A 25551-nucleotide genomic window follows, 5' to 3' on the forward strand; every position below is an offset into this window, starting at 1 on the left:
TCAAATCTGTGTTGGTGTGGAGGGGCTTTAGGTGGGGGGTTTGTGCCAGGGGCCGGCAGACAGGGGGATGCTGAGATTCTATACAGCACTCCCCCCCCCCCCGCCCCCAAACCCCAAACCAACCACCCTGTGACTCTGTTACCAAAGCCAAAGCGAAAAGCAGCTACTGCGTCCCCCCCACCGCCAAGGTTAGTGCCGCGGGCATCTTGCTTGGGGTCGGCCTCTTTCTCGAGCGCAGATAGATCGTGGCATATCCTGGTGTTTACATTTGAAACAAAAACGGAGTCCAGATTTTTGGTTTCTGTCAAAGTTGGGATGTTCCATAGAAGCGGCCTGCCCTCTTTTGGGGGAGGAAGGAGACCTGGCCTTTTGGTAGGACTCATGGACAGTGGAGGACAGGACCAGGGTGCTCCTGGAGAGGACCCAGGACCCTGGGGGTCCCGTGCTGGTCACTGCCCTCCCGCTTCCCCGAGGGCCTCGCCCGGGGTTGGGGTTTCCAGGGGCTACCGGACCCCCAGCAGGGTGTGCCTGTGGGGCGTGTGCGTGTGCTCATGCCTATCTAGGCCTCACTGCCCTGCCTCAGTCGTCTCCACCCACCCGTGAGGGCACAGGCTCCCGCCAGCACCCCTCACGTCAGCGCCCCTGCTGCCCAGCTCTGCTGTGTCTCCTAACACGGCTGTCTCCTGCCCCCCCCACCCCGCACCTTTGCCCGGGCAGCCTTGATCTCATAGTGTGGCCCATACTGACCAGCTGTGTGGCGTTGGGTAGGTTGAACTTTGTGTGACGGAGCCTCGCTCTCTGTCTGTAAAAAGACGGCGATGCCCGTAGAGCGTTTGAAAGACCTGAATGAGGCGCACGTTCTAAATTAGCGTCCAGTGCGGGGTCCTGCGCATCAGGGATAATCAGGGGACTCTGGCACCCCTCCGGCTGGCATTTACAGGAGCCGTTGGGGCACCTGGCAGGGGCATTTTTGCCATCTGAGGGTACAGGGGCTTTCGGGAAGGACCTGGCCAGCATCCTGCACCTGAGACCAACGAGCCGTCTGGGCTCAGAGGGGCGGTAGGTTTCACGTTGTCTGTGGGGTTCAAGAGAGGCCGGAAGCCGCAGTGAGGGCCAAGGGCCCTGGAGTTTCTGGGCCTGTGGAGGGCTGGAGTGGCTGCGGGCCGCACTCACTTCGCCATGGCCGGCCGGGCGGGTGGGCTGGCCTGAGTTCACCTCCAGGCCGAGCGTGGTCTGTGCGTCCTGGGCCCACACCCTCCCTTCCTCCCCGGCACACTCTCGGCTGCTGTTCCTGACTGGGGCCGGCGGGTCCTGCTGGGGGCCCTGAGACCCCCGGCCTGGAGGTGAGCCTAGTGAGGGGCCGGCACTGGAGAGCAGGGGCCCTGGCCAGTCTTGGTTAGCGTCTGGGACCTGGTGGGGGCGGAACCCTAGGCTTGTTGCTTCTGAGCTGTGGGACCCGGAGCCCTCCCTCTGTTCCTGGGATATCAGGCCACCGATGGGCTGGGCCGGTACCCCGTGATCACCCTGTGCCGTCCCCCTAGCGCAGGGGTGGTGGCCTGACTTCCTGATCACCTGACCAAGGAGCTCGCTCCGGGGCAGGGTCCCCGTTGTGCAGCCTCCGTGGGCAGCCGGCCCCTTGCTTCAAGGCCGAATGTGCTCACCATGAACACTGCACATCCATCCCACTTGTGTGCGGCTCTGGGGACCTCTCGGCCTGGGGACCCCACACGGCCCCCACCAACCCCATCACCTCTGTCCTGACAGCTGTCGCTCTGTGTCTCTGTCTCTTCTTGGACCTCACGTCAAGGGCCTCTTGAGGTGCTTGTCCTTACCGAAGCCCTTGCCTGTGTGGTGTCGTGTGTGAGTGTCCTTGGTGCTGGAGGCAGGACTGTGCCTGGTGAGGCCTGCCCTGTGCCGGCCTGGTGGCCCCGGGGTCTGGGCACCGCCACCTTCTCCGCCATGGCCGCAAGCTCCACGCTGGGTGTCTGTGGTGGGGGTGGGGGTGGGGTTGTGGGGGAGCCTGCCCCCAGTGTCGTCACCGTGGGTCGAAGCAGAGTCTTGCGTGGCCTGGTCCACACGTGCCATCTCCCCCTGGTTGGATCTTGCCCTGTTCTCCCGGAGATCTAGAGTTTTTGTTCACGGCTTCTGCTCTCTCCTTTCTGCTCGTGTGTGTGTGTGTGTGTGTGTGTGTGTGTGTGTGTGTGTGTTCATTGGTCGTAGCCTCACTGGGGAGGCGATGGGGCACTGAGCAAGGCCCCAGGGGGCCTGGGGAAATGCAGGGGTGGCAGGGCCGGTGTGGGGCTGCCGATGGCATGGCCTGGCCGACTGTCTTTGGGGATTAGGGGTGCCCTCAGCAGGAAGCTGCAATCCGGGCAGGGCCAGGGCAGGGAGAGAGTGCGGGCGAGGGCCTGAGCTCCCTGGGGGTGCCTGGCCACCGCGAGTGTGATGGTTATGCACAGGGCCCTGCACCGGGACCCTGGCCCCACACTTTCCTCCGCTTTAATGCCACCCCCCCACCCCCACCCCAGGCGGGTTGCACCCTCCTGTCCCAAGGTGGAGCGGAAGTGATAGTCTGCCCTGGGGGGACCGTGGCCTGGAGAGAACTGAGGATACTTGCTGGTTTGTTTGCTTGCAGCCAGACTCTGGGGCGCGTTCCCTGTCCCCTGGTGCTGTCCGCTGGGAGGGTGGTAGATGCCAGCCAGACCGTGGCAGTGCCCCGGGTCAGGTGGAGGTGGCGGTCCCCCCCACCTCCCCATCCAGCGCCAGCTCAGGGCCGAGGTTCACCAGCCAGGGAGGGGGGGCCCCTGACCCCCAGGTGGTGCACTGCCCTGCGGCTCCCCTCAGAGTCAGGGTTTGCTGAGGGAGGCTTGTTCTCTGCGCGCCGAGGGCTCCGGATCCCGGAGGTGCCCCGGCCTGACCGTGCGTCCGTCTGTCTCCAGCCACCACTGGAGGTCCTGCACGCAGGCGGCCGTCCTGGCCCCTGGCCACGTGCTGCCTGTGTGAGTCCCTCAAGCTGAGCGGAGGGTGGGAGCAGGGCTGCCCTTGGCTGTGACTTTGTTTTGTTTCCTCGAGTCAGATTGTCCTACTCCATCCTGTGCCCGGAAGAGAGGCCCGCTTCTGTCCTTGGGCGGGGCTGCGAGCCCCTCTCCTTCCCTCCCCGGGGGGTGCGGGTGGGGCAGGGCCTGCTGCCAGGGCTCACCACCCGGTCAGTGGCTCTCCTGCTGGCGCAGCTCCTGGGGCCTGGGGCCAGGCTCCTGGCCCCCTCCTGTCTCACCGGCCCAGGGGGGCCGTAGGTGTGCAGTAGGACTGGATGCCTGGCTGATCCCTGTCCTGTTTGTCCTTGGCCGTATTCTTTCCCGTACCTTCTCCTTTTTTTCTCCTTCAGTCCCTGGCCCCGTTCACCCACACTAAGTGGGGCCCCTTAGATCTTCCTCCAAGGTCTCTGCCCACTTCCCGTGGGCTCCCCAAGGGTGAAGTCGGGGCCATCTCAGGACACCTTTGTGACCCATGCACGGGAGACCCGGGTGGCCGGCACTCTGTGCTCCTGGAGGCATCCCGGGACGGGGACTCCCTTGTTCTCTGGCCATCTGTAGGGATGGCCTCGGGGGGCCTGTGGTCAGGAGGGGCCGCAGTGGCCCCCCACCTTTGGGGTGGTGAGTCAGGGTAATGGGCATTGCTGTCGGTGGCCCTTGTGTGTCAGAGGCCAGCTCTGGCCCTTTGAGCCAAGATGTGGCTGCCCGCTTGGGGGTGTTCCCATGCGCCCCTGACTGCTGGCCGGGCTTTGCTCTCCTGTCTCTTGCCCCTTCTAAGCATCCTTTGTTCCCAGGAGGTGACGGGACACCCCTGATGGACAGCTGAGACCTTGGCCTGGCCTGAGCGGAAACTCCATGTGGGGGTGGGGCCTGTAGATCTGCCTGGCCCCCCAGGGTGAAGCCCGGCCTCCTGTGGGAGGAGGCAGTGGCCCCTGTGCCTGGACTTGGAGGGTCTGGGACCCTCCCTGCTCGGTTGGCATGCTGGCCTCTGGGTCGGGTGAGTCAAGGAGGCAGTGGCCCCATCTGAGTTCTAGGCCCTTTCGTGGAGGCCCTTGGGCCTTCGGGCTTTCGGGATCGGGCCTCCAGCCCTGTAGGGGCTGCGTTTCCTGAGCCACTTGCCCGAACACGACCTTCCCGCGTCCCTCCTGGGAGCCCCTCCGTGACACGGTGCTTGGCCGGCCCCACAGCGTTGGGGACACCCAGTTCCCAGGCCCTCCTGCCATCTGCCAGCATCGAGTCTGGACAGGTGTGTGTGCAGAGGGCGGCCGCCTGCGTTGGGGGCCAGGCGGCGTTCCAGCCCCGTGAGTCACGCTGATCCTAGGAGCGGGGGTGGCAGGGGCCAGGCTGTGGGGTAACGTGCTGAGACGTGCCGCTGACCTGGCACGGGTGTGTGGGGGCCTGCTCGTGGCCTCCCTCTCAGAGACCCCGCCTCCCACCAGGCTGTGCGGTGGGAGGTGGGGGGCTCTCTTGTGGGCCGGGGAGGCCCGGCGGTTGGTTGTGAGAAGTTGGTGCCTCCCGGGTCGGTGCCGCCCAAGGAGCAGAGGCTGCTTCGTGCCCACCTTGCGATTGGGCAGCAAACCCACGGGGCAGGGAGGAGGGAAGGCAGGAAGGCAGACAACGTGGAGTCTGGCCCCTGGGTCGGGTGGGTCCGCGTCCTTGGTTGTGCAGGGGGCAGGTGTGGCAGTGCGGTGGGCCTGAAGGGTGGGCCTCCTGGGCCTGTGCCCCACGGCTACCAGCCCTGTGCTGCCCCGGTCCTGTTCCTGGGCCGGGCAGGGATAGAACTGGCCAGGCAGCCTCACCTTCTGCCAATCCCTTGCACCTGGTTCTGGGGGCCAGAGGCCAGAAGAGGCCCTCTGCAGGGCTCGGGGCCACCAGTCCTGGGATCGGGGGCCTTGGAGCGGCAGGTCCCAAGGTAGACGGTAGCCACAGCTTCTGCTAAAGGCCCTCTTTGCTGCAGAGACAGCAGAGCCCCTGAAGGGTGGGCCGGAAGGCTCGTGCTCCCCCACTGTGGGGAGAGGTACGGACTGGTAAGGGCCTGAGCCTGGCAGAACCTCTTGCCAGCCCTGTGACCTGGGCACAGCTTTTCAGGAAAGAGCCCCAGACCTTCGGAGGGCCATCCGGGTACCTCTGTGAAGGGCAGACATAGGCTGGGCTGGTTGAGGGAGGTCCTGGAGGGGAGGGGGGCAGCTGGAGCAGATCTGAGGCTCAGAGGTTTTCAAGAGGTAGGCGGCTGGGAGTGGTGACCAGAGGGCCGAGCTTGGGCTAGGGGCAGGGGTGGGAGATGACCAGCCTGGGCTGTTGGGCTCAGACCTAAGCCGGCGACCACAGGGTAGGAGTTGGTGCTCTGAGAGGGTTTTGGGGCTGAGGCTCTGTCCCAGCCATTTACTCTGTCTGGCAGGGGCAGGGAGGCTTCCTGGAGGAGGTGTTCCTGGCAGGAAGACCCACAGTGAATGATTGTGCCTGCTCTGAGGGCCAGGGCTGGGGCTAGGAGGGGCCGATGGGCATACTGACTGGAGAGGGCTGGGGGGCTAGGCCCCTGTGGCCCCTCTGAGAGAGGGAGGTGGGCTGGCCCTGGTGCGGGTGATGGACGGGAGACCCCTGGGTGAATTTGAGGTTTCTAAGCTGATGGTCAGTGGTCTTCAACAGCCCTGGTCAGGGCTTTGAGGGGTGGCTCCCTGCCTTGAGGGGGTCCTCCGTGGGGGCTGTTTGGGCACAGCTGTCCCGGACCCTCCCCGGGCATGTCCTCACCCCCCCGGCCCCGGGGCAATGGGGGAGGCTAGCTGGCCTCTGCGGGAGCCCCCGCCCCTGGCAGCACGGGAGCGAGTGGCTGCGGTGGGGTTGGCACCTCCTGCCCAGCCCTCGCCCTTCTCGCCGCTCCCTCACGGCCGTCGCGTGTGGAGAGGAAGGAAGCTGAGGTCCGGTTTGCTGTTCACGGGGCACCCGGGCCGGGAGGGGGGGGGGGGGCCGGGGCGGGCGGCGGGGGGTGCAGGGGCCCGGGGCCTGGTGCTGGGGCGGATCTGGCCCACTGGTGGGAGGGGGAGGCTGGGCCGCGGGCCTGAGTGGGCAGAAGGCCTCTGGGCCGCCATCTTGGACGTGGCCGCACTGGCCGGGCGGACCGGAGGCAGGGGACTGGCTAAGAAGGGGCCCTGCTCCCGGGAGGAACAGTAGGTCTGCGGCCTTGAGGGGTACTGGGGGGATGGGAGGAGCCTTTCGGGTTCCGCCAACCCCCTCTGGTTACAGACAGGGAAGCTGAGGCCGGCAGGGGGTGTCCCCATGGTTCCGGGGTGGGGTGGGGTGAGGGAGCTCTGATCTGGGGTGTCTCCTGGTTTCTGTGCTGCGAATGCTTCTGCGGCCGACCTCAAGCTATGGGCGATGTCTCACGTCGCGAAACGCCTACCGGGAGGAGATGCGCACCCACTGGGCGGCACCCCCACCCCCACCCGTGCCGCTTTTCTGTCCGCCCCCCAGACTCCTGGTTCTGCTTAGCACCTACCGCATTCCTGGCATTTGCTGACTGTTTGAGTGCCTTTGCATGGGCCCACTCAAGGCGGGGTCTGGTCGGGGAGAGCCCCGGGGGCTGTGCTGGTAGGACTCTGGGGCCACGTGACCCACATGGATGTTGCTCGTGTGCGTATGTTGGGAGGGGGTGGGTGGCGGCTGGCCTCCCCCGGTGTCCGCACACAGGCGGGCCATGGTGGGGACTGGTGACCAGGGCGCTGGTCTCACAGGGACTGCCCTGCCCTGGGAGCGTGGGCCTGCTGGTCAGGCCACAGGCAGCTGAGGACGATCTGGAGGACGCAGTGGACCACCGGCCACAGCTGGGCTGCCATGTTGCCTCTCCTGGGCTGGGCTTGTGGTGCTGGTTCCAGGCAGGACCTCGCCGCACCTGTCCATCGGGTGATCTGATGCAGGTGTGTTCCCGGGCCCTGAACCAGGCGGACAGGCGCTGGGAGGTGTGACCGGGAGTGAATGAGGGATCGAGGCCAACCTGGAGGACGGACAGCAGCAGCCTGGGTCTCGTGTGTGGCCAGAGTCTTGCTAAAGTCAGGCTGCTGCAGAGGTGGCTTGTGTCACTGTCATGAAAACAACACGTGCGTCGCAAACCAAACGCAAACCGAATAAAAGTGCAGGAAGTGACGTGCCATTTCCCGCCGTGGATGTGGGAGTCCCAGGCCCCTCCAGTCTGCAGTGCGACTTCTGGGGCCTTCCCCCTGGATCCTGGAACCCCAGATTGGGCAGATATTCATGGGGGGCTGGAGCGTGACGTGGGTCCCTGGTGACGTGACAGGATTGGCCTGGAGGATGTGACAGGCCGTGGGGACGCGAGCGCCGGGGGGAGCCTGCCTTGGGGGTAGGCCAGGCGTCGGGAGTCCGGTGGGCGCCCCGTGGGCAGGGGCCTGCCCTAGTCCCACGGCCAGCTGGCTTTCCGGCGGAGGGTGGTGCAAGCTGGTGGACAGGTGTGGGGTGCGCTGGCGTGGCCTGGGGGCCCGCCTGGGCCCCTGCCATCTGGGCAGGGCAGCCCCGCGTGGATAGATCTGGTTGGGCCTCAGGCTCCTCGCCTGGCGGGCGGCCTGTGGGGCCGAAGTCTGCGTGCTGTGGTCCCCCTGCCCCCACTCCCAACGCCGGCCCCGAGCCGCGGGCTGATGGGCCCCGGGACGCATTCTGTGGCCTGAAAGAGCGGCCGGGGGCCGTGAAGCCTTCCCGAAGACCCTCTCCCCTCAGAGGCTGAGTCCCTGTGGCCCCCGGAGGCGGGGTCCACCCAGACCGGCTCAGGCCCCACTTCCCTGGCTGCGGGGCTCCTCATTGCTCCCCCACGCCCCCTGCCCTGGCTGGGACTCAGTCCTGCAAGAGGAAGACTCCCAGGGCTCAGTGCCCAGTGTCTCCTGCTGGGGTGCAGGAGGACGGCATCGCAGGTCGGCCAGGACAGGCACGGTCCGTCAGGACGAAGGAGCCCCCCCCGGGCGGCTGGCACCACGTGGGCAAGCGCGCCCCATCCTCACGGCGTGCAGCTGGGGAAGGGGGCTTGGCCGGGTCAGCCGGCAGCTGGCCGGCAGGGGAGCCGGTGGGGCTCTGGTCCGCCCGCGTCGGGGCCTTGCCCCGTCCCCCGGCCCCGGTCCCTGCCGGGCAGTTTGCCCATCTGCCTCACCATCTGCAGGCTCAGATTGAGGAAACGAGGCTGGGGTCCGTGTCCTCTTCCAAGAAGTGCCGGTTTCGGCCGATGGGAGCTGCCTGTGGTCACAGGTGTCTGGGTGAGGGTGGTGGGCCGGGCGGGCCCTGGGAAAGGGGAACTCACCCGCTGGGCCAGCGTGAGCGCCACTGGCTCCTGAGGCTCGCAGCTGCCTTGCGGAGACGCCGGTCCTCCCGGGCCTCCTTCCCCACCCAAGCTCCCGCCGCCACTCGTGTGCCGCCACACTGCATCGCCGGAGGCCGTGGGACCCCGAGCCAGCGGGCCGGGGGCTGATGGGGCCGCCCCCGTGGTGGGACCTGTCTCCCACGCTCGCCATGAGGCTGCACCTCCTGGCCTCTCTTTCGGGAGGGGGCCTGGCCTGGCGGGCAGGGGACCGCAGGTGGCCGGCAGGTGAGGGCCGGGCCGGGCGGGCGGGCCGGGGGGCAACCCGGCCTGGGAGGGTGCCAGTGTCTTGCCTGTGGGGTGTGGGGCTCAGCTCGTGGAACGTCTGCCTGGGGGCCCAGGTGAGGGCATCTTGCTCCCTCCCGATTCTGACCAGCATCCCTGGCTGCCTCTCTCAGCTCCTCGTCCTTTAGATGCGTGAACAGAGGAGACTTGTCTGAGGTCCCGTGGGCACGGCCGTGACTGGGGTCCTCTGGCCTGTAGACCCGATGGCCTCGGGCTCGGGCTCCTGGTTTCTGGCCTGCCCCCAATATGGGCGCGCTGGACTCCAGGGAGGGCGGCCAGCTCTGGGGAGGGCGCCGCGGGGTCTGGCTCACTCCCCTTTTGCACATGAGACGGGGACCGTGGCACTGGTCGAACTGGGGGCGGGGGTGGGGTGGGGCGTGTGGATTCCGGGTGGCCTGAGTGCGGGGTACGTGGAGAGGAGGCCTGTGGGGGCGACTGGTAGCCCTTCTCTGCTGAGGAGTGAGAGGCTGGAGCCCCAGCCGCTCCCAATCGAGCCCCTTGTGGTGACGGGGGTTGCACCTCTGGCCTTCCCGGCTCGCTCCGTGTGTCTCTTCCGCTCGCTGTGAGGACGCCTGCGTCTCGATCCCTCACCTGTGCCAGGATCTGTATAGGCTGCTGACTTACCTTCCTAGACGTCCCTGGGAGGATGCCGTCTTCTGTGCCCAGGCTCAGGGGAAACTGAGGCTCGGGCGTGCGGTGACTTGTCCAGGGCCACACAGGGGCTCGCGAGGGGCGCAAACAGACCTGGGCGGCTGGGGGTGGAGCTCGGACCACCTTGCTCCTGCAGCCCTTTTCTTAAGTTTATTTACTTAGAGAGAGAGTGGGGGGGGGAGGGGCAGAGAGAGGGAGGGTGAGAGAGAATCCCAAGCGGGCTCCACGCTGTCAGCACAGAGCCCGACGGGGGGCTCGAACTCACGAACTGTGACCTGAGCCCAAGTCGAGAGTCGGACGCTCAGCTGACTGAGCCGCCCAAGCGCCCTTCCCCTCTAGCACTTCTATTAAAGTCCTTTGGCAATTTGTGGGCGTTTAGCCCATGATGTCTCAGGCTCCTGCTTGCGTCTCTGTGTCCAGAGCCGCGGCCCGGCCCGTGGTGTGCCGTGTGGACAGTGCTGGGCGCCGGGCAAGACGGTCTCTGGGAACCACTGGGCTTTGGGCCTGGCACCCAAGTTAGAACATGGCCGCCGGGCAATGTGGGACAGGCGAGCCTGTCCCACTTGGCTGGGTGGCTCTCAGCTGGAAAGCCATAGGCGGGTGTGAGATGTGCGAGCGGGGCGTTGTGGGTGCAGCCCACGTGTGCGTGGCAAGGGGTCATCGTGGGCATTTGGTGACCGGGCCGGGCTTTCCAAGTGTCCCGCGGGGCCTGCTGACCGTCTCCCCTGCGGACGGCTCGGGGACAGCGCTCTGGCCACGTGCAGGTGAGCACGGGGTCTGCCTGGAGCGGGCGCCTGGCTGCTGGGCATTTGTCGGACGTTTAGACTTATCCCATCGTCCCCCACCTCTCGCTGCAACGTTTAGCGCTTTCCGATCGTTTATTCTCTGGGAAGCGGCGTGTTCGCCTTGTGTGTGGCGTTGCGTCCGCAGGCTCTGAGCAAGGACTTCCTCCGCGAGTCGAGTGCATGGGTTTTGGGCTCTGGAGTCCGTCAGTGGGGGCTGTGGCGGGTGCTTGAGGCTTTTTTTGCTGGTCTCTGGGGTGTTTCTGCACCTGGATCTGGGGTCTTCCGACGTCTGGGTGGGAGATCTCTGACGGAGCCAGCTTGTTCTTTGACGTCCTCGCAGTCCAGGTGACACAGCCGGGCGCCCGCGGGGCCAGGTGGTAGGGATTCCCCAGGCATCCGGCGAGCTGTGTGTTTGCTGGAAGGATCCAGACCCTTTTCCCACTTGGCAGGGGCTGCTGCTGCATGGACTGTGTGTGGGTTTCGGGAAGTGGGGTGGGTTCCACGTCTGAGAAGGCGTGTTTCTGGACCCTCGCCGCTTCTCTCTCATGTTGACAGGGTGTCCGCTGTCCCTGGCTGGGGTGACAGTTGGGTGCAGCTATCTGCCGGCTGGCTTCCCCCCAGCCCTCTGCGCCTGGCCTCACTGAGCTCCAGCGCCCCGGGGCGGGGCTCGGGTCGCCTGGGCCCCTCAGCCCTGCCGCGGGGAGCACACTTGGTCACCTGACTCGTCTTGTGGCGGCTGGCCGGCCCCCAGCCCTGTTACCCTCCCCCCCACCCCGAGGCATTCAAAAATGCGTGTTGTTGGTAGTTCATAGAAGCTGTTTTCAGATATTCCCAAGGACAGTACCAAACGGTGGAAACATACTTTCCCCAGGTTCCCTCCCCCACATTGACTCTGGCCTTGGCCACCCCCTGGGGGTTGCTCGTGACACCCAGGGAAGTGGACATTGGTGAGCCCGAGGGGGCCAGGAAGGGGCACGGGGGCAGCGAGTGTGCGGGTGGAGGCCCCGGCCCCGCGGGGCGAGCAGGCGGGAGCACTGGGCAGCCACGGGGCTTTCCCGGGGCTCCAGGATGGGCCGGGGGCTTTGGGATTTGGGGGCTGTATAATGGGGAGCCATGGTAGGTTCTAGGAGTGACGGTGGACCATGACCATCCTGCCAGGTGACCAGTGGCGGGGGTGGCCATGGGGACACCGTGCCGAGGTGGCCGCGGCCGGGTCTCTGTACCAGGGGGACTGGTGGGCGTTTGCCGGGGGCAGTGCTGTGCAGATGGAGGTCGTGATCATCCAGAGCCCAGGAGGAAGCCCTCCTGGGCCGTCTGTCAGTCTCTTTATCCCCGCTTCTGCCTGGGGACCCTGTGGGCTGGACGCTCCCGTGGGTGCTCCCTGTAGCCCTGTCCTGGGTGCTTGGGAACAGATGCCGCCTGTCCCTCTCCACGGCCTCAACCCCCCCCCCCCCCCCCCGCCCTTCCCCAGAGTCAGCATCCTGGGGGCGTGGTTGGATTGTGAGGACAGGGCAGAGGTTCTGGGGTCAGCCGGGCCTGGCCCTGTGCTCGCACGGCCACCTCGGGGCCTCTGTCTCCCCTCTCCTGCTCTTGCTGGGGGCCCAGAGGAGAAAGTAGTGGGTGGAGCCTGGCACACAGCGGGTCCCCGGCAGATCTCAGCTTGGGAGCCCAGCCCAGCCCGGCCCAGCCCGTCGGCCTCGCAGGCCCCGAGGGGCTCACAGGTCAGCCTGTGCTGGTCCCAGAGCGGCTCCTGCACGGAAGCTTCTTGCCCAGAGCAGAGAAGAGCTGGCAGGGTTTTCAGCAGGGGTGGGGCGGGGGTGGCGTGCCAGGGTGACCTTTGAAGAGGCTGCCCTGGCCTTGTAGGGCCCGGTGGGTGGGGAGCGGGGGTTGGGCTGCTGTGCTGTCCAGGTGAGCACCCACAGAGGCCCTCGCCTGCGGAGGGAGGTGCCCCTGCTCTAGCTGAGATGGGGAAGCCCCTGCTCCAGCGGGCAGACGACAGGTTCTCGGTCTGTGTCACTGGTGAGGCCCTGTCTCTGGTCTGCAGGGCCCCGCCAGGCGGGCCCCCGCGCGCGACTGACACCGGCCGGGAGCCGCTGGCTGAGTCGGTGCGGCGTGGGTGAGCCTCTGCCGAGGGGAGCGTGGCCAGGGCTCACAGCACGTGGCAGTGGGGGTCATGGGAAGCCCTCCGGGAACTCCTTGGGAGCTGAGCAGACGCCCTCTTCCCCGGGGACCCCTGGCCTGGCCCCGCCCCACCCACCGTTCGGCCCCGGGCTCTGAGCATTCGTGCCCACGGCCGTGAAACGGTGGTGCTCCCGGGCAGAAGGGGGATGTGGAGTGTCTCCAGGTGCGACCAGCCCACCCCAGGCCCAGAGGAGTTTCACCGGAGCATCTCCTCTCCCTGGCCCTTCCGGAAAGCTCTGACCTGCCCGGCCACCTGCCTGGAGGCCCCCACACTCCACCACAGGCGGGTGGGGTGTGAGCAGGCTCAGCCCTGGTGTCTGCAGATGTGTTCCAGGGCCCGATGGGGATGCACGTGAGAGTGAGAACAAACAGCTGTCGGGGGCAGGACGCACAGGCGTGTTCCCCGACGGAGCAGGGCCTCTGCGCCAGCCAGGGCACCGTGGCTCAAAATGAAACAAGAATCGTTTCTTTTCCTGTTGAGAAGAAACTGGTTCAACCAGCCCGCAGACTCTCCCCCCCCCCCCCCCCCCACGCAAGCTCTCCTGCCGCAGGCGGGGTTTCACCAGGAATCCCCCCTTCCCGCCCACCTTCCTCCACAGTCTGGGCAGCGCCCCACAGGTGCTGGGGACAGCGGAGGGGACAGCCTGGAGGGGAGGCCGTGGCCTCGGAGAGGTGAGCGTGCTTCCTGCTCCCTGCGCTCCGTCCCCACGGTGGGCGTCGCTGCTGGGCGCCAGGTTCTGTGCCTGTGGCTCGGTGCCCGGCCGCCCCGCTGGCCGTGGGGGGTCTTCGTGAGGGCGAAGGGTCCTGGCCGGCGGCTCTGGCTCTGGCTCGGGAGGAGCCTCTCCCACCGAGCCCTCCCCCTGCCCGCTGGACGAGAGCTCCCGTGATCAGACGGGGTGTGTGGGGCCTGTGTGCCGTCGAGTCCTGCTTAGACTCGCCCTCTGCGATACGGGGGTGTCTTCGGGGAGACTTCACAGCCCTCTGCGGGGCCGCGGGGCAGGCTCGCGTGCGTGGGGATCTCTGATTTGCAGCAGCCGGGGTGCCGGCTGCAGGCTCATCAGGGCAGGCTGCCGGTTCCTCCGCATTCCTCTTGTCCCCCCCCCCCCCCCGTTTCTGTCCCTGCGCCTCCTCCCCCGGCATTCCAGCAGGTCTGGGGGCGTCCACGGCTGCTGCTTCTTGGCCCGTCTGGCAGGCCGTCCAGCAGGCAGCGTGTGTTAGACTGCCAAGCGGGGCCGTGGCCTGGATGTCTGGCCGCAGCGTGGGGAGGTCTGCCTGCTGTGCCCGGGGACGCGGGCCCGGCCAGCCTGCTGGGGGTCTCTGGCCACAGGGCTGGAAACCAGCTCGGTGGACTGTCCGGGGCTCCTTGGCATCTTTCTGGGAGCATTGCACTGATGATTGGGGCCCTCTCCTGGCTTCCCCTGCTGTGCTGGCCGGGGTCGCTGGGCTGGTGGGTAGCCCCATCGGCGAGGCCACCGGCAGCCTTGTTGCCCCCTCGACTGTCTCTGGGGTGGAGGGATGTGGGCACCTCTTGGTGAGATCAGATGCCTTGGAGCCCCTCAAGATTTGGGGGCCCTAGGTGGTGGCTGTGTGGCTCGCACTCGGGGGCCGGGCATCTTTGAGGTTTCTGCCTGTTGGATGAATGGATGGATGGATGGATGGATGGATGGATGGATGGAGGAACGGCACTGGGGACAGGAGGCTGCCCGAGCCCTCGGGATGGGACTTCCGTCCCACAGCCACTGACCTGACGCCGCCGGTCCTGACCACTGCGCCTCCGAGTCCCTAGGCCTCTGCAGACCACGTGTCTGCTGGTGCTCAGCGCCCCCCTGCCCATCGCCCGTGGTCACGTGGCTTCTGGAAACACTGGCCCTGCCCTGAGTCCTAGGAGGCTCTGGAGTCACGGGGAAGAAGGAAGGGAAGGTGGGGAGTTGGCGTTTCCTGAGCCGCGTTTGGGGCTGTCTGTGCAACAGGTCCTGGTACCTGCTACCTTGAAGCTGTGAGCGGCCCGTGGGGCCTTCTCCCCATTGCACCCGGGCACACAAGGGCGGCCGGGCGAGGACGGGACTGGGCCAGACAGGCAGGGCTCCGGCGGGAGCGCGGCCCCGCTGTGCTCCTGGCGTCGTGTGTCCCTAAGCTGCGAAGACTTCGGGCCGTGTGCCGCTCCAGGACTCCCCGCCCTCTCTGCTCCGTGGTGGTCTGAGCGGTGCCTCCCTAGGTTGGGTGTGCAGCTCGTCCTCAGGTACCCCAGATAGTGCTCGCCGCGGGCCTCCCATCAGAGCACTGCCAGCCTGGGGGGGGGGTGGTGATGACACCCCCTGCTGACAGAATGAGGGGAAGGGGTGCAGGTGCATTTGGTTGACTCTGTGGCTGGGCCTGGTGTGGCCCCGGCGGGCAGCCCCTGGCAGAGACCCCGGTGGGAGTGCCCCGGGGCACTGGTGCTGTCCTCAGCTCTTTCTCCAGCACCTCCCGGGCCCGGGCGCTGGCTGGCTGCTCGCGGGGAGCCCCTCCTGGCCACCCCCTGCCTCCCGGCCGTGCTGCTCACTTCCTCCACGGTGGCTGGACTCCAGCCACACCTGCTGCCCCCCGGGCCCAGCTGCGATGCCCCTTCCGTACGAGGTGGCTGGGCGAGGGCGGCCACGCCACTCTTCTTCCCCTGCCCCTCACCAGCCCTGGCCTGCTCAGTCTGGCCAGCAGAACCCCGAAACCCCATCCCTTTCGCTGCTTGCGGCAAAACCCACTTAGCATCAGTCTCTCTGGGCTTTAGGCTTTCATGCGTGCCCGTGGGGGCAGGACAGGGGTTTGCTTAGGTGGTGAGGTTGATGGTGATGACGGTGATGGTGGTGACGTTGATGGTGATGGTGGTGATGGTGGTGACGTTGATGGTGATGGTATAGACGTATCTGTCATCGAGTGCTCAGTGGATATCAGCACAGACGTTGTGTTACCCTGGGCTTTGTTACAGAGAGTGGTTTCCCCCGTTAGACCCTTTGGGCCTTTCTGGGGTCTTTCTCCATGAGGCGCGTTGCAAGGAGTGTTCCATCTACCCTGGGAGTCTGAAGTTGGTCAGGGCTGAGGGCTTTCGGTTGGTGTCCTCCTCATTGGGACCCACCAGAGGTCCCAGCGCCTGCGTTACTGTTTCTTGTTCTCACACCCTGGGATGCCAGGGAGTTCCTCGGGAGAGCGGCCTGACTGGGGCCCTACAGATCGGGGTTGCAGTCCTACTCTTGGCCTTTGTGTCTGTTTCCCCTGGGGGTCCAGACGTGTGAGCAGTCATGCTTTGTGTCATACACCCTCCCGTGAGGGGCTTTGATTCGCAGCCCCTCGCTTTTCCGTGCGCCCCACACTCCTACTCTTAGCCCCTGATCACATCCTGGGGGCCAGGGCATGAGTTCGAGGAAGGAGAGCCCAGCTGCGTGGCTGCTTCCGGGGTGGGGAAAGGAGCCGAGCCCCCGGTTTGCGTGAGGTGGGTGGGGGTCAGGGGCCTTAAAGACAGGTTTGGCGTCTCTGAGTTCTTGAGGTCTCGTGCTCAGCTGGGCCCCAGGGCCCTGACCTGGCCCAGCCCACCCGGCGTCACTCTGAGGGGAGGACACCTGAGGCTCTCGGGGGAGCCCCTGACTCTTTCCGAGTCTCGGGCAGAGCCTCTGCCTATCAGGTCCGTGGTGGCTGCTCATTCTGGGGCCAACACAAGGCCTTGGGGCTGGCAGGGTCATGATGTCCGTCCCTTGGCCTTCGGTGTCCACCCTGCCTGCCCCCTCTCCGCCCCTCCCCTCCCGGGCCCCCAGGCATCCCTGTCTGTTGCAGAGGGCGGGGTGGGGCCATGCCAGGAAATAGGACTTTGGAGAGGCCAGCCGGTGGTCTCCATGGGACCCATGGGGGTGAAGTCCCTGTTGGGTGCCCAGGGACCAAAACCCTTAGAGCCGTTTCCTGTGGGCACGTGGGGGCAGGGTGAAGGAATGCACGTCTTGGCTTGCTGTCCCCGTCCTCTCCCTCCCTCTCTTCTCTGGGGTCTGGGTGGATCTGGGCCACCCCGGACCCTGTGTAGAGCTGGGCAGGTCCACGTTCTGGCCCCCTTGGGTCCGTGTGCTCGCTGAGCCCGGCAGAGCGAGGCCCCCCGAAGCTTCCTGCCTGGCACATTCGCCACCCTGCTCGAGGCCGCTGGGCTTGGGGCAGGACAGAGACCCTCATGCTCGAGGCCCCGGGCTTGGGGCAGGACAGAGGCAGGCTGGGGTTTCTCCTCACCTCTGTAAAGGCCCAGCTCACCTGTGTCCTCCTTAGCAGGGGCTGAGACTTGGGGCTGGGACTACTGGTTTGGGAGAGGGCAGAGTGACCCCAGAGGAGCTGAAATTTCAGCCTGAGCCACCTGAGCCGTAAGCTGACACTGGGCCAGGAGGTCGTGGGTGGGCCATGCTCCCCGGGGGCCGGAGGTGACAGGCCCCTGGGTCCTAGCCCACCCTCTGCAGGGTGGGAAGCAGGCACGGACGGGGCACAGGGGCCACCACAGTATCTGCTGCCTTGGGTGCACTCTATTGGCAGAAGGGGAAACAGGCCAGGGGCCCTGAGTCCCGGCAGCGGTCGGCTCTCCCTGCGGCTGGAGCCTCCGCATGTCAGGGGCCATCTGCCCAGCCGGCCCCAGCTCCTGGAGGCCCCTCGCCCCGTGGGGCCAGCGGGAGCTTCCCCTCTCCCCCTCCTTGTGTTCCAGCCACTCGCAGCTTCCCCCAGACCCAGACGCGCCGCGGTCCTCACCGCGTCCCCACCAGGCCGCCACTTCTCCCTCCCCTGGCGGCCTCGGGGAAGCAGTCCTCCGGAAGCTGGGGGCTGTAGGTGGGTGTCTCGGGACGCTCCTGAGGGCCTGCCAGCTCCTCGATGTGGGGTTTCGGTTCCGGGGGGGGGGGGGTCCCCGGGCAGGGGCTCAGCGTTGCAGGGGTGGGGGGAGCTTGTGCTCAGAACTGTTCTTGTTCTTACAACGTTCTTCCCCTACGTTTGTGCCCCTCTCCCTCCTGGGCATCTTCGCTCCCGCCCCCACACCGGCCTTCTTGCCCCTCCCCGAGGTGGGACCCCTCCCCGGGCTCCCTCACTTGGACCTCCTGTCCCTCCCTCCCCACTCTGCTTCCTGCGTGGCCCGCCCGGTGTCCTCCTCCTTCCCACTGGACACGCGGCCCCAGCCCGTGGCCTGCTTGGACCCTGCCCCGATCGGTCCTGCCAAGAAGGGCCTTGGAGGAGCCCCAGCTCCCCTTTCTAAGAGTCAGGGGTTCCCTGGCTGTCTGGGGGAGTTGGAGCCCCCGGGGCGCGCCCCCACCCCACCGCGGTGAGGCTGGCATTTCCTGCCTCCTCCCCGCCTCCCTCCTGCCATGCAGCCACCGGAAAGGAGGCGGTGGGGCTTCCCCGGCTTCCTGCCGTAGGGTCCCAAGGGCGGGGGGGGGGGGGGTCCTGGTGGGACCCCATGCGGCTGTGGAATTTTGGAGAGCGGAGATGTCTCTTCCCTCTCTCCAAGGGACCTCGGGCCACCTGTTCCTGAGTGGTGGCAGTGGTTTCCGCTTGTAAGCAGCCGCGACCGAGAGCCCACCGCCCGAAGAAGCGGCCCCTGCCGTTGTCGGTCCCCAGGAGACCGTTCTCGGCTTCAAACTTTATCAAGCGTAGCTCTTAACCCCCAGGCTCTGGGGCTCAGGGAGGTTCTGGGCGCCTGCTCTGGGGCTGAGAGCCCAGGGCTTCCCACCTCTGCCCGTGGCTCTGAGGCTGCCCTCCAAGTATTTGTGTGTGAGATGCAGTTTTGTGGCCTCAAGTATGTTTTGTGCTAGAGGAGAGATCCGTCCACCACCTCTTCTGTGCAGCCTTCCTGGACTGAATCTGGCAGCCCATCCAGGTCTCTTTGCCTGTGTGGGGGCTGCTGGGCCTCCTGTCCGTTTGGACAGAGGCCTGTCTCCTGGAGGTCCCTATGAGCTCCCGAGTCCCACTGATGCCTCATCGTCCCAAAGAGGGCATGGCGGTGGGGAGCGGTGGAAGGGGTGTGAGGTGCGGGGGTGCTGAGGGTGTGAGGCTCGGCGTTTGGGCGCCACCCCTCCCCACACGCCCCTCTGCGCCCCCCTGGGCAGGGAGGGCCGGGTGTCAGCTGGCTCCCCCGTGTCTGAGCTTGATGTCCTGCAGCCCCGCCCCCCCCCCCCCCCCCAGCCCCACTGAGCGAGGATCAGATAAGTGTGTGGCGATCAGCCAGTGACAAGGCCCCAGCAAGTCCAAAGTATGACTTTTAAAGAATAAGGCCTTATCTCCGCCTCCGCTTATCAGCGGGTAGGGGCGGATGGCAGCGGTGGGGCCTGCACCCACGTGGAGGGGGGTGGGCAGGGCCTCTGCGAGCTGAGGATGTTTGGGCATTTTTTTGCCTTTTCTTTCTAATGTTCCCCTTCCTGGCCAGAGTGTCTCTCTCCAGAAGACTCCAGAAAACACACCCAGCCCATTGTCACCCAGGCTCCGGGAAGGTGTCTTCTGTGGAGGTTCTGTGCAAACAGGAAGCACCCAGAGTGGGGGCCTGGGAGCAGCAGGGGTCCTGAGGAGGCGGGCTGGGGTGGGGGTGGGGTCCTGGGACCCAGCAGCCCCAGGGGCTCACAGCAGGGTGGAGCGATTGCTGGACACTGAGCACGCAGCCTCGGGCCGGGTGGGCAGGGTGCCTGCTGCAGAGGCTCGAGGGGGGTGCTCCTTCCCCCATGGGCTCCCCTCCTCCTGGTTCGCAGACTCGGGCTGGGTGCAGGCAATGCCTTGGGGGGCTGGGGAGCTTTGGGGTGCAGGCTGGCAGCTGGCAGTCAAACAGGCCTCCTCCCTCCCGGCCTCCCTCCCTGCCGCCCTCCCCCCTTCCGGCCAAGCTTTCTCCTGCCTCTCCCTCCCTTTCCTGGGGGGGAGCAGCAAACAAACAAACAACCAGCAGCTCGGGGGGCACCGGCCCCTGCAGCTGTGAGCCTTGGTGGCGGCAGAGGCCCCTCCCAGTGGCTGTGGCTACGGCTGCACCCGGCCCCTGGTGGAGAACAGCCGCGGAGAAGCCCTGCGGGCCCTGCTCTGATCAGGGCCCAAGGGCCCCCAGGAGTACCTGGCAGGGGGGGTGGAATCTAGGAGTGGCTTCTCTTGCTCGGCCCTGGAATCACGGTCTCCTTCCCACTTGTGGGAAGGAAGGTGGGCGGCTCCCCCAGGGACGCCGTCCTGAGGCGGGGAGCCCCAGACGCCCCTGGCTGCGTTGCCTCTCTCTCTGTGCTGTCCTGGGAGGCATCCGCCAAGCCCATTTTGCAGGGTCCGTCTTGCTCTCCTGTTCCTTCCACCCAGAAGTCGGACAGGTGCTTCTCTAGACCGCGTGGAGGGGACAGCCCTGGTCCAGGCCGTGGCCGTGGCCACCTCCTGTGGAGCAGGCGTGCGGAGGGGGAAGCTGAGCCTCGGGCAGGGGTGAAGCCGACTGCAGGCCGGAGAGGCGGGCCACAGTGGGCACCTGCTCGCCCGGTGCAGGGGCAGCTGCGGGTTTCTGGGCTCCTGTCTTTGGGCGGGTCCGCTGCCTTCTCTGTGCCTCGATATCCTCGGCTGTCACAAGTGGGTAGGCAGGGACGTGGGAGCTCCGTGAGATCCAAGATCTGCAGCTGGGCCTGCGTCTGCTGTGCTCGACCGCCTGGCCTCTCCCTGCCTGTCCTCCTCGTCAGCCCTGCCCCCCCCCCCCCCCCCAGCACCGCAGGCTTCCCGCGGGAGTTCCCGGGGTGCGGACCTGGGGCCCTTAAGGACTAGTAGGGCCGATCTGCAGTACCCATCCTTGCCAGCAGGTGCTGCTACCATCCGGCTCTGGAATGCTTCAGTTTGGGTTTTCGAGTTCAGCAAAGCGGTTGATCCCCGCTTTTGTGAACGGCTGGGATTTCAGACGGATCGGACGAAGCTGCCCACTAGTGGAGTTGGACGGCGAGCAGCGGCAGGCGGGCTCGTCCACCCCCGACTCCACTGTGGGACTCTGGTTCCACGGAGCGGGAAGTGCCCAGCGGGCAGGGGGCTGCGCGATGGGGGCAGGTATAGGCTCGCAGAGGAGGGCTTCTGACAGAGTGGCAGAGCCTGCTGTGTTCCTGCCGGAGCCGCCCACCGCGCCCTTCGGGCTGGTCCCCCCCTCCCCCCAGCGTCTCCAGGGACAGGTTCATAAATCCCTGCGTGAGGGTCTCGGCTGGAGTCAAGAGTGCCAGGCTCCGACTCTGCCGGTTGGCAGCTTTGTCCTGAAGTGTGACGGTGCGTGCCCCGCCCCGCCCCGCCCCGAGACCGTTTGCACAGGGAGCATTCAGGACACGGCCACTGCAAGGTTGGCGGAGGCGGGTTTTCCACGGGGCCGTCGAGGGGTGCAGCCCCCTGACCTGGGGTGCATGTGGACAGAGGCCACGCCGTCGTGTCTGTGGTCCCGCTCGACCTGGCGGAAGCACCTGTGGTCACCGCGGGCTGGAGCGAGAAGGGCCGAGGGAACATTTTGCCGACGGGAAGGCTGAGGCCCAGAGGGGCCCCACTTGCCCAGGGTTGGGGGGGGTGGTGGAGTCCACTGGCCTCTGCCGCCCTCGGGCTCCGCCGGTTCCTGATGGAATGCTGGATGGAATGCTGGAGTGTTCGGCCCTGTGGGCAGCGCATTCGCCACCTGAGAGCCTCCCTCCGGGGAGGTTTCTTCCTGCTGAGCCCCCAGGCTGGGGTGCGGAGGCCTAATTAGCGCTTGCCGGGCTTTGAAATCCCTGAGACGAAAGTCTGTGTGTGGGAGGTCCCGGCCCCTCCCCACAGCCTCTGTGGGCTGCTCGCTCTGAGCACCGGCCCTCTCCGGAGCGCGCGGATTTGGGGCACACAGGAAGTGCGCATCTATCTGGGGTTCGTGGGTCAGAGGGCCACGGCTGCTGGGGCGCCTCCTGGTGCCAGAGCCGCCGTGCCCTGGGCACTGTGAGAACACAGGCCTGGATGTGCCGTCTGTAAAATGGGGTGATAATAGCGCCTGCCGCAGGCCTCCCACCTCCTCCCTTGCATTAATCTGCACCGAGGACACGGACTGGTTTCTGCCACGGCGTGGGCACCCTGAGGCGTTGGTCTCGTCCTTTGTGCTGTTGTTCCCACACCTTTACCTCAGCCCCTTGAGCATATGGGCAAGGGGACTGGCAGCTCGTGGTGACCAGGCATCCCAGGCGGACAGGCAGCCTTCCCGTCTCCCTGCCTGTCCGGCGTCTGCCCCCCCCCCCCGCTGGCCCAGCCTGAGCCCCAGCACCGGGGCCACCTCGGAAGGGGAGCTTCCGGCGCCCTGGCCCGGCCGGACCTCGTGTTGGGGGGAATTTGCGGCCCGAGCCGTTACGATAGCCATAGGGGCGCTGGGGCCCGGCCTCGCCGCGGTCTCTGCGCCCTGCGGGGAGCAGGCCGGGGCCGTGTGGGTTCCTGACCGCCCGCCTCTGGGTTCTTGTCTTGCAGATTTCTCCACCCAGGTGAACTCCTCTTCCCTCAACTCCCCCACGGGGCGTGGCTCCATGGCCGCCCCCTCACTGCACCCCTCTCTCGGGCCCGGCATCGGCTCCTCGCTCGGCTCCCCCGGCCAGCTGCACTCGCCCATCAGCACCCTGAGCCCCCCCATCAACGGCATGGGCCCACCATTCTCGGTCATCAGCTCCCCCATGGGCCCCCACTCCATGTCAGTGCCCACCACGCCCACCCTGGGCTTCGGCACCAGCAGCCCCCAGGTAAGTGCAGAGGCGGGTCCCGTCCTGCGGACCCTCGGGGGGTCCTCTCCCCACTTTATGTCTGGGAAGTCGAGCCTCAGAGCGAGCGATGGCTTCGGCCTGAGTTTGAGCCCGGGTCTGGCTGACTCCCCGGCCCTCGACTCTCCGAGGTCATCAGCCGGCCTCCCCGCTGCTGGTCGTTTACTCCAGTGTGCCCCCCCCTCCCCCCACCCCGTGGGGGGCTCCCTTGCTCCCCTGACTCGGAGCTCTGTAGGGCGGGGTGCCGCCTTCCTCAGCATTCACAGCCACCCACCCCCCTGAGCCCCTGTCCCTTCTCGGCCCTTCCCTCCTGGCCGACGCGCATGCCCACACCAGGTGGTTCCGGCGCCCCGGGCCCAGAGCCCGGGGTGGCGTGTCCAGGCTCTGTGCCGATGTGCCCTCCTCAGGCCGGGCCCCAGGCCCCACGGTGGCCTCAGCTCATCTGTCAGGGCTCGGTGGGATTTTCCACGGGCGTGGGTTTGGAATAGTCTGGCTTTCAGGGTTGTCTCTGAATCAGGAAGGAAGTGGTGCCTGGCAGGGCCTGGCTCGGTCTGGTTCTTGCCGTGGGGACCGTGGGGGCCCAGTCCACCCTCCCCTGGGCACCTGTCGTCCAAACCCCTGCAGAGCTGTCCAGAGCTCTTCTGGAGATCCCTGGGTGGTGACGGGTCCCCGGGGCCCAGCGGGGTGTCCTCTCTCCCAGCTCCGTGCGTTTCCTGCTGGGTTTCTTGCTGGGTGGCCAGGGGGCCTGCCTGAATCCCAGCGGGACCTCCCTCTCTCTGGGGCTCGAGCCGTCCTTCTTGAAATAGGTCCGAGTCCAAGGCTGGGTTCGGCCGAGATGACAGCCCCGTGGTGGAGAGCCTTGGGGCACATCTCCACGGAGCCTCAGGACAGCCTCCTGGGGAGAGACTTGGGCGCAGGCTTCCCTGCCCAGAGCCACACATGCCCTCGTGACAGCCACATCCTATGGGCTCCCAAGCCCCTGCCTGCGGGGCAGTCCCCTTTGCTGCTGGCCCCGGGGTACCACCGAGCTGGAGCCAGCCCACTGCCCCTCTCGCTGGGCCTCCCTCTAGAGCTGGCCTTGGGGGGAGAATCTTGCTGGCTTTTCCAGAGTGACCTTGTCAACCTCTTGTGTCTGGGGGACGGGAGCAAAAGAGCTGGGGTCTCAGGCGTCAGTGCAGAGCTCCCATGCTCCGCTCGGGTCACCTGGTCCCCGGAGCAGGCAGGAGGCCTGAGGTGCTGGCCTGAGGGAGGCTCGGCTGCTTTGCCGGGCCTGGCCAGGTTATTTTTAGCACAGCCGCCCCACCCCCACTCTTGCTGGCTGCACAGCGAGCCAGGGGGCAGATGAAGACCGAGTGTGCACCTGCCCCCCTGGGGACCGCGACAGAGGCAGGCACCTGCTGGCCCTCAGCCCCATGAGGCTCCTTGCTGGTCGTAGGCCTACCACCTGCCCTGGACACCCTGAGGGCTCGTGTACAGCAGGAGCCTGGGCGTGGCAGTGGTGTCCCCCAGACCTTGGGGTCACCTGCCGCTTGGCACTGTTTGCCCATCTGGGAGCGAGGGCGGGGTAGTACTGGGGAGCGAGGGGTTTGGGGGACCACATCTGTCCTGTTCTCTCTTATGCTCAGCACCCAGCCAGGTTCCTGGCGCTTGGCGGTGCTGGTTGAACCCAGGTCGCGTGTGAGTGAGGGGCCCCAGGCCCCTTGAGGCTGATGAGGGGATCGGGGCAAGACTCAGGCCTGGGAGAGGGTGTGGGGAGCAAGCCCGCTGTGCCCCAGATGGTCACTGCTGTCCTGTGGCCACCCGTCCCACGTGTCCCTCTGTCCATCAGTCAATCGCGCCACAGTGAGTTTTGCCACGGTCTGAGCCGCGCACTCGGCCTCCCCCGTGGCTGCCCGTCCTGGCGAGGCCTCGGTTTCCCGGTAGCGCCTTCTCGGAGTGAGTGGAGCTTCTGGGCTTCAGCAGCTCATCCTGGAAACCTGGGGTTCCCCATATTCACAAAGAGTGTGGGTGGAGTTCAAAGGGGGGCATGCCCCACCCTCTGCCCCAAAACCACAACCGCGAAGTCACGGTTGGCGGAACCGGCGAGGTTCTCCGATTCCTGCTGCCGGAGAAGGGCTCACGCCCTGCCGAGGGCTGCCTGCTTGAGTCCACGCAGCCCACAAGGCCCGCCAGCGCCCCCGGTCTGCCTCGCTTCGCCCTCCCTGCCCAGAAGCGGGTGCCTGGGGGTCCAGATCCCAGGCGCCGGCCCCCGGGCTGCCCTGTGCCTCTTTCCTGGTCTGGGGGCTGAGCACAGGGCCCGGGAGCACCCCCACCGCGCCCCAGAGCCCTCTGGCCCCGCCGGGCCTGCCGTGGGCACCACAGCATGTAGCCCTCGCCAGCCCAGCAGACCTTCCCTGGTGGGGGATCTGCTCAGGCCAGTGGGCCGGCTGCCACTGCCTGCTCTTTGTCGGCAGTCCTGTGGCCGTGAGGCCTCCGAGGACAGGGCGTCCCCACGGTTTGCCCCTGCCTTGCGGGTCCTGTGAGGCAGGCGAGGCCAAGGGCCTGGTCCCGCAGCGGCAGGCCTGAGCCTCCACCCCCAGTTCTGGCCGCGGATGGGGGGGAAAGCCTGCTGTTGGCTCAGGAGGAAGAGCGTGGTGGGTGCAGAAGAGAGGAGCCTCCAGAGGCGGCAGGAGACCCTGGCGGGGCCCTGATGAGGCTGCTCGTTGTTTCAGCGAGTCCTGTAGGCTCCAGTGGGAACTGAAAAAAATGCCAAGGATATGAAAGGGGAAATAGGACTGGGCCCCGCCCTGGCCACACCACACGGCCTCCAGGCCCTAGCCAGGGGCTGTTGGCACCGTGGATGGGGTGCAGGGGGGAGGGGGCACAGCTCCTCAAAGAATGGGGGAGCCAGCCCAAGGCGCATCAGCTTGGAGCTGGGAAGGGCGAAGTGTGACCCCTGACCCCGCACAGCCTGGCCCTGGTGGCCTTATGGGCACCGTTTACTAGTTGAGGCAAAGGATCGATGTGGATGGCCCCAGGCCTGTGGTGAGTGGGGGCTGCAGCCAGCCTCGTCTCTCCACGTGTGCAGGGTCTCCTAGGGCTCCCAGAGGCTTCTGGGTTGACTGCTGTGCCCCTGGGAAGCCTGAGGCCGGGAGGGCAGGGATGCCCCCGGCACATGGCCGACAGCCACGGCACCGACTGTCCTTCCCGCCTGGAGCTCCTTCCCACGTGGGGCCCGCCCAGCCTTCCTCACTGCAGTGGCCCTGCCTCAGTTTACCTAGGGCAGTCACCAGTTCTTAGGGCCTGCATGTACACGGGGGACAGGGCAGGTGGCCTGCCACCCACCCAGCACGGTGTGGGCAAACATGAAAGAGGAAATGCCCAGGTTCCTCTCCCTGGTGCCCTCGAGTGGATCCAGCAACGTGGGGTCCTGGCCGGGCTCCCACAGCGTGGGGAAGGCTGCAGCGGGGGCAGGCCTCCTGCTCCCATGTCCTCAGTGACTCCTCCCCGTCGGCCCCCTCTGCACCCATGCTGTGCCCTTCCCGAACGGCTCAGCGGCCCCTCCCCCTGGG

General features: G+C 66.8%; 1 protein-coding gene across 7 annotated transcripts in view; it reads left to right on the forward strand.

The window, feature by feature from the left end:
- RXRA (retinoid X receptor alpha) overlaps nt 1–25551 on the forward strand; it is a 96525-nt gene that overhangs the window by 46335 nt on the left and 24639 nt on the right. For 6 of the 7 annotated variants that reach the window (XM_086684453.1, XM_086684452.1, XM_086684455.1 and 3 more), the window contains one exon: nt 21717–21982. In XM_086684453.1, the coding sequence (XP_086540579.1) occupies nt 21717–21982 (266 nt within the window). Of the gene's footprint in view, nt 1–8311; nt 8611–21716; nt 21983–25551 lie in introns of those variants that run through there. The other variant, XM_086684451.1, reaches the window with a different exon arrangement.

This window comes from Puma concolor, chromosome D4 (assembly GCF_028749965.1).
Source record: "Puma concolor isolate L17-30 chromosome D4, mPumCon1.1.hap2, whole genome shotgun sequence".
In the NCBI taxonomy this organism is placed as follows: Eukaryota; Metazoa; Chordata; class Mammalia; order Carnivora; family Felidae; genus Puma; species Puma concolor.